The sequence below is a fragment of the Vigna radiata genome, chromosome 7, assembly GCF_000741045.1.
Source record: "Vigna radiata var. radiata cultivar VC1973A chromosome 7, Vradiata_ver6, whole genome shotgun sequence".
In the NCBI taxonomy this organism is placed as follows: Eukaryota; Viridiplantae; Streptophyta; class Magnoliopsida; order Fabales; family Fabaceae; genus Vigna; species Vigna radiata.
Window position 1 is genome coordinate 25923386 of NC_028357.1, and position 6515 is coordinate 25929900.

The 6515-nt window shown below is 38.3% G+C and overlaps 1 protein-coding gene across 1 annotated transcript; it reads left to right on the plus strand.

Moving 5' to 3' along the window:
- The first annotated feature begins 459 nt into the window (after positions 1–459).
- LOC106768945 (copper-transporting ATPase RAN1) lies at positions 460–6073 on the plus strand. The gene is made up of 9 exons (XM_014654346.2): positions 460–1108; positions 1224–1841; positions 2430–2859; positions 3046–3371; positions 3822–3880; positions 3975–4317; positions 4642–4839; positions 4964–5221; positions 5423–6073. The coding sequence occupies exons 1-9, from the start codon at positions 833–835 to the stop codon at positions 5897–5899; spliced, it is 2985 nt and encodes a 994-aa protein (XP_014509832.1). The 5' UTR covers positions 460–832; the 3' UTR covers positions 5900–6073.
- The last annotated feature ends 442 nt before the right edge of the window (positions 6074–6515 follow it).

Sequence of the window (6515 nt, forward strand, 5' to 3'; positions counted from 1 at the left end):
AAATTATTATTTTATACAAGCTCATAAATAATCAAATGGTGTAATACAAACAAAAGAGTGCATGAAAACAGAACCCATTATTAAATAATTAATCCGGAATATATGCCAAAGTTGAAGTGAGTTTGTATTGAATGAACAAAGTTCAAACAATTAAAACAAGCTCATATATGATTATAGAAAGAAAATTCAAGCTTTTGTTTTTCATTCTTTATTTGGAGGGTAAAAGTAAAACAAGTTAAGCAAATCTAAATCTGAATCTTATATAAAAAATGAAGCGTTGCCATGCCATGCTGTTGTATTGCATAATTGCTCACATTCATTTATTGAACTCATATTGCTTTAAAGATTTCCAATCTTTCTATATTTAACAAAACAAGGAGGCACCAATTCAATTATTTAAGATTTCACATCAAACGACTTTGACAACCCTTTCCAAACGCACTTTTGACGTTCTTTGACCAGCTCACCGGCGGGCCAAACTTTCAAGACGTGATTCGCAACCGTAAAACTAGACTTTTGACGAAAACAGAAGCAAGGCGTGCGTTGGCGAACCAAACACGGTCCTAGTACAAAAAAACCAACACGAGAAGTACAAGGGCAAAACGGGAAAACCAGCTCAGAAATCTCCCTCCAACCCCACCTCCACCTTCCACTTAGTTAAAATATTGCTTTCGCCACCAAAAACCATGAAACCGAAACATATTTTCTCATTTTCCGAATAACCCTTTTTTCGATTCTCTCTGCGTTTTTTCGTTGCCTTTTTTCCCCTCCATTGTACATATATAAATATTTCTTTTCCTTCTGATTTCCCTGACACATTCTTTCTCTCATCATGGCGCCGAGCACCGGAGACCTCCAACTAACTTCTCCCGGCGCCGGCAAAGGTTCCGACGAACTCGAAGATGTTCGCCTCCTCGATTCCTACGAAAAACACTACATCCATCACGATGAAACGAAGCGGATTCAGGTCAGAATCACCGGCATGACCTGTGCCGCGTGTTCCAACTCCGTCGAAACCGCTCTCAGGTCCGTTAACGGCGTAACAGAGGCTTCCGTTGCTCTTCTTCAAAACAAAGCTGACGTCATTTTCAATCCGAGCCTCGTCAAGGTTGGTATAATATTCGCCATTGTGTTTTCTTCCTGGTTCGCTTGTTCAGTTTGATTTGCGGAAAGGTGTTACGTTCGGTGATGGTTTGATTATGTGTTTTTTGAATTAAGCGTAGGATGTCGACATTAAGAATGCGATTGAAGACGCAGGTTTTGAGGCGGAGATCTTGCCGGATTCCGGTCCGGCTGACCGCGGCGGCGTAGCCGCCACGTTGGTGGGTCAGTTCACGATCGGCGGGATGACGTGTGCGGCTTGTGTGAATTCCGTTGAGGGCATTTTGAGGAGGCTTAATGGAGTGAAAAGAGTGGTGGTGGCTTTGGCTACTTCATTGGGAGAGGTTGAGTATGATCCCAATGTGATTAGCAAAGATGATATTGTGGCGGCCATTGAAGACGCTGGTTTCGAGGGTTCGTTTGTGCAGAGTAATGGGCAGGATCAGGTTTTGTTCGGGGTTGGTGGTGTGTACTCTCTGGGTGATGCTCGGGTTTTGGAAGGGATGCTCAGTGGCACTAAAGGGGTGAGGCAGTTTCGGTTTGACCCGGTGTTGAATGAGCTTGATGTGGCTTATGACCCTGTAGTTATTAGTTCGAGGTCATTGGTTGATGGCATCCAGTTGGGAAGTAATGGTAAGTTTAGATTGCATGTTAGGAATCCATACGCTAGAATGGCTTCCAAAGATGGTTCGGAAACCTCAACTATGTTTCGGCTTTTCATTTCCAGCTTGGTTCTCAGTGTGAGTATCTCTTTGATGTCACTTTGTTTATTCTTCACTGATGTTTGTGTATTTTTGGTCTGGTTTTCTTTTGTTTTTTGTCCTCGTTTTCACTTTACGGCGAGCTTTCTTAATGGGTATTTGGAATAAATGTTAAAATCCCATGAGTTCATGATTTTTAGGGGTTGTATTTTAGTCTGTACAGGAATTTTATCTTAAGTGGTATTTTGTCTTCATGTTATCTGGGCTTAGACCCCTATGTCCCGTGTATATGGAAAAATGTTTGTTGACAAAGGTTAGTCTTTGAAATGGATTTTTTGCTTTGAGGTATTAGTTTCTAACTCTTGGCAAGAGATATCCCAGACACCTAAAAACGATATGATTCTTTTTCTTCGTAGAAACATATAAGTAAAGCACAGTGAGATATGAGATTGCTGCGGAAGGGAATTCTTTTGCAAGTGCTCACATCTCTACGAGTTCTCTCACATTATGTAGATATGAAAACGCAACTCTGTTTAACGTCTGAGTCTGTGTTAAAAGTCCATATTTTTCTTTAGGATCTTGATTTAAACATCCATTCATTTGTACTGATTATCATTTCATGCACAGGTTCCTCTATTCTTCATTGGGGTAATCTGTCCTCATATTCCGTTTGTTTACTCCTTGTTACTTTGGAGATGTGGGCCTTTTCTCATGGGTGATTGGTTGAAGTGGGCGTTGGTTAGTGTCATTCAATTTGTGATTGGGAAACGCTTCTATATAGCGGCTGGAAGAGCTCTAAGAAATGGTTCAACAAACATGGATGTTCTGGTTGCTTTGGGAACTACAGCCTCTTATGTTTATTCCGTTTGTGCTCTTCTATACGGTGCCCTTACAGGATTTTGGTCTCCAACATACTTTGAAACAAGTGCTATGCTTATAACATTTGTATTGCTCGGCAAGTATTTGGAGTGCCTTGCCAAGGGAAAGACATCTGATGCTATTAAGAAGCTAGTGGAACTTACTCCAGCAACAGCTTTATTGGTTGTCAAAGATAAAGGTGCATTCCACTTTTTTTTTTTTTTTTTTGTGTTTTGTTTTCTTACGAAGAGAACAAACGGGAAACAGCTTGGGTTTTGAATTTTTTATTTTTAGAGGGAAAATCTGTTAGAGGGGATTTCATATATAATCTAATATTGCATTGCATCAGATTAGAAAACTTGCCAACAAATGTTTTGTTTTCTAGGTGGTAGAACTATTGAAGAAAGGGAAATAGATTCCTTACTCGTTCAGCCTGGTGACACATTAAAAGTTCTTCCTGGTACAAAGATTCCTGCTGATGGTATTGTTACTTGGGGCTCAAGTTATGTAAATGAGAGTATGGTGACCGGTGAATCAACACCCGTTTCGAAGGAGGTGAATGCATCTGTTATTGGAGGTACAATTAATATGCATGGTGTCCTTCACATTCAAGCCACCAAAATAGGATCAGATACAGTTTTGAGTCAGATAATTAGTTTGGTGGAGACAGCTCAGATGTCCAAAGCCCCTATTCAAAAGTTTGCTGATTATGTAAGTATTCTTGTCTTGCTCTGTGTAAGCATTTTTACATAATAGGTAATGATTCAGTTCTGAAGTTAAGTGAAATGTTTCATGTCTCTCGATGACCCAGAAAATGACAACTGCATAATTTCAGATTTTTAAGTGATGGTCAACTGATTTGAATTGTAAAAGATATTACAAAGTGATTTAGTGTTACTGTTATTTGGCAAACCCGATTAAGCTTGCAGAGTTGGACTAATATTTTGATGCCTCACCTCTGATCACTGAAGTTCATTCTGTGAAATTGTTCATAAATTGGGATAGTTAATGAATTCATTTATTTTGGTCTTAGTCTTTACTCATAATTCCAGCAGCTTTGTTTTGTCCTTGCTGCACCATGAATTTATAATCTTGTGATTGATTGGCGCCCAAATGACTAATATTAGATATAAACTCAGGTGCAATTCTTTTGCCTTGCAGGTAGCAAGCATATTTGTTCCTACGGTTGTGAGTTTGTCATTATTGACACTACTGTGCTGGTGAGATTAGCTTGACTAGTTTTGCATACTTGAAAAAGGCTTGTTTCTAATGTGTAATTGGAATTCTTATCACTACTTCTGTCTAAAATTGTAGGTATATAGCTGGGGCTCTTGGAGCATACCCAGAGAAATGGCTGCCAGAAAATGGAAATCACTTTGTTTTTGCGCTTATGTTTTCAATATCTGTTGTGGTGATTGCATGTCCATGTGCACTTGGTTTGGCAACACCAACTGCTGTCATGGTGGCAACAGGGGTTGGGGCCAACAATGGCGTGTTAATTAAAGGAGGAGACTCCTTGGAAACGGCTCAGAAGGTGAAATATGTCATATTTGACAAAACAGGCACTCTAACTCAGGGGAAATCCACTGTTACTGCTGCGAGGGTATTCACAGGAATGGACCGCGGAGAATTTCTTACATTAGTGGCTTCTGCTGAGGTGACTTTGAATTTTTTGATGATGGTTATTTCTTTGATTCTCATTCTACATAGTGTACTGTCGTAAATACACTATTTAGGGCTTGATTTAATCATAGAAGATTTATAAGAGTGCCACATTTTTCTAATTTTCTTTCTCCCTACTCGACATAGTCTGCTCAACTTTCTCACGAGTACTGGCATTCTGAAACTAGATTAAGAAAAATATTGTTAACGCTGTATTATCTTATCCTATTTGTGTCAGAAAATATCACACTTCCATTTTTTGTGATACCTATTATAGGAATCCACTGTATTTGTTTAATATCTTTTTTTTCAATTTCAGGCTAGCAGCGAACACCCTCTGGGAAAAGCAATATTGCAATATGCCCGCCATTTTCTTTTCTTTGATGAGTCTTCGCCTACCAGTGGTACTAAGAATGATGCTGCAGTGTTAAAGTCAGGGTGGCTTTATGATGTCTCAGACTTCTCTGCTCTTCCAGGACGGGGTGTCCAGTGTTTTATAGATGGGAAGCGTATTTTGGTAAAGTCTTTTCGCAATTGTGCTAAGTCTTTTATTATGTGTAAAAGCTATTTTCCAGAGAGTTGCTTGTTTGAGGCAGTATATTTTTTATTGGATTTAAGAGCTATTTTCGTTATTTGAACAGGTTGGTAACCGGAAGCTGCTGGAAGAAAATGGCATAGAGATTTCTACAGAAGTGGAAAGTTTTGTTGTAGAGCTTGAAGAAAGTGCAAAGACAGGGATACTGGTAGCATATGATGATGTATTAACTGGAGTCTTAGGGATTGCAGACCCACTCAAGAGAGAAGCTTCTGTTGTTATAGAGGGCCTCCGGAAAATGGGAGTCATACCAGTAATGGTTACAGGAGATAACTGGAGAACAGCTCGAGCTGTTGCCAAGGAGGTTAGCATATATATATATATATATATATATATATATATATATAGTATTCCCTTTTTGTCAGAAAAGTATGCCATTGTGATAATTTTGGAGTTTGATTTCTTAGTTGATGCATTTGAAATTTGGACTTGTTTAAAAGAAAACCAATATCTTTGAAAGGGATTAAAATAAGTATGAGAATTAAGTTGATTGGTTGTGTGACAGGTTGGAATTGAAGATGTTAGGGCAGAGGTTATGCCTGCAGGAAAGGCTGATGTTGTTCGTTCATTCCAAAAGGATGGAAGTATAGTTGCAATGGTTGGTGATGGAATCAATGACTCGCCAGCATTAGCTGCTGCAGATGTAGGTATGGCAATTGGGGCAGGGACAGATGTGGCAATAGAAGCTGCTAACTACGTGCTGATGAGAGATAACTTGGAAGATGTGATCACAGCCATTGATCTTTCCAAAAAGACCTTCTTACGCATTCGATTGAATTATGTATTCGCGATGGCATACAATGTTGTTGCTATACCTGTTGCTGCAGGAGTTTTCTTTCCTTCTTTGAGGATCCAGCTGCCACCATGGCTTGCTGGTGCATGCATGGCTATGTCATCTGTTAGTGTGGTATGCTCTTCTCTGCTTTTGAGAAGATATACAAGGCCCAAACTCACCACAATACTTGAAATTCTTGTAAATTAACCATTATTCAAACAGAGAATCTTCTATGGGTACAAATCAATTTGATGACCCGTTGTAATTGTAGCTGCCAATTCGTTGTAAAGGTTTTTGAAATTGAATAGCTCTTCCTGTCCACACACTCAATTTCACATGTTTCTGTATAGATTCTAAGTCATTACAGGTTTATATATATTAGCTGTTAGTCATGTCTGGTATAAATTGATCAATTTTATAGGGAAAAGGTCAAATCTGTGTTTAATGAAAAAGTAGAAGCATTGCTGTGACTCATAATCTTTAAGTAGCATTAACTTTTCAGTTCATTGCTTGACCTTGAACATATTGCCTTGACATTTCCTAACTTTTATTAAAATCTAAGACGCAATTTGGAATCAAACAATGCTAATAAATTGGGAAAAATGACTAATTTAAGACAAATTATCAATTTAGTCTTGTAAAAAAATAAAATGTTAATTTTAACTTTTGAAGGTGTAAAAAAGGTGTGCTTGAGCGATTGACTTTCAAGCTTCCAAACATGGCATTGGTATAGATTTGAATCATTCATAAACATTTTTTAAAATTTAAATAATGTTAATTATATTATAATTTTTCTTTAACTTTTAAATAATTATATTTATGA

Coding starts and splice junctions, on each gene's coding strand:
- LOC106768945 (XM_014654346.2), top strand. CDS start 833: ATGGCGCCGAGCACCGGAGACCTCCAACTAACTTCTCCCGGCGCCGGC. Junction 1,109..1,223: donor TCAATCCGAGCCTCGTCAAG/GTTGGTATAATA, acceptor AATTAAGCGTAG/GATGTCGACATTAAGAATGC. Junction 3,372..3,821: donor TTCAAAAGTTTGCTGATTAT/GTAAGTATTCTT, acceptor TTTGCCTTGCAG/GTAGCAAGCATATTTGTTCC.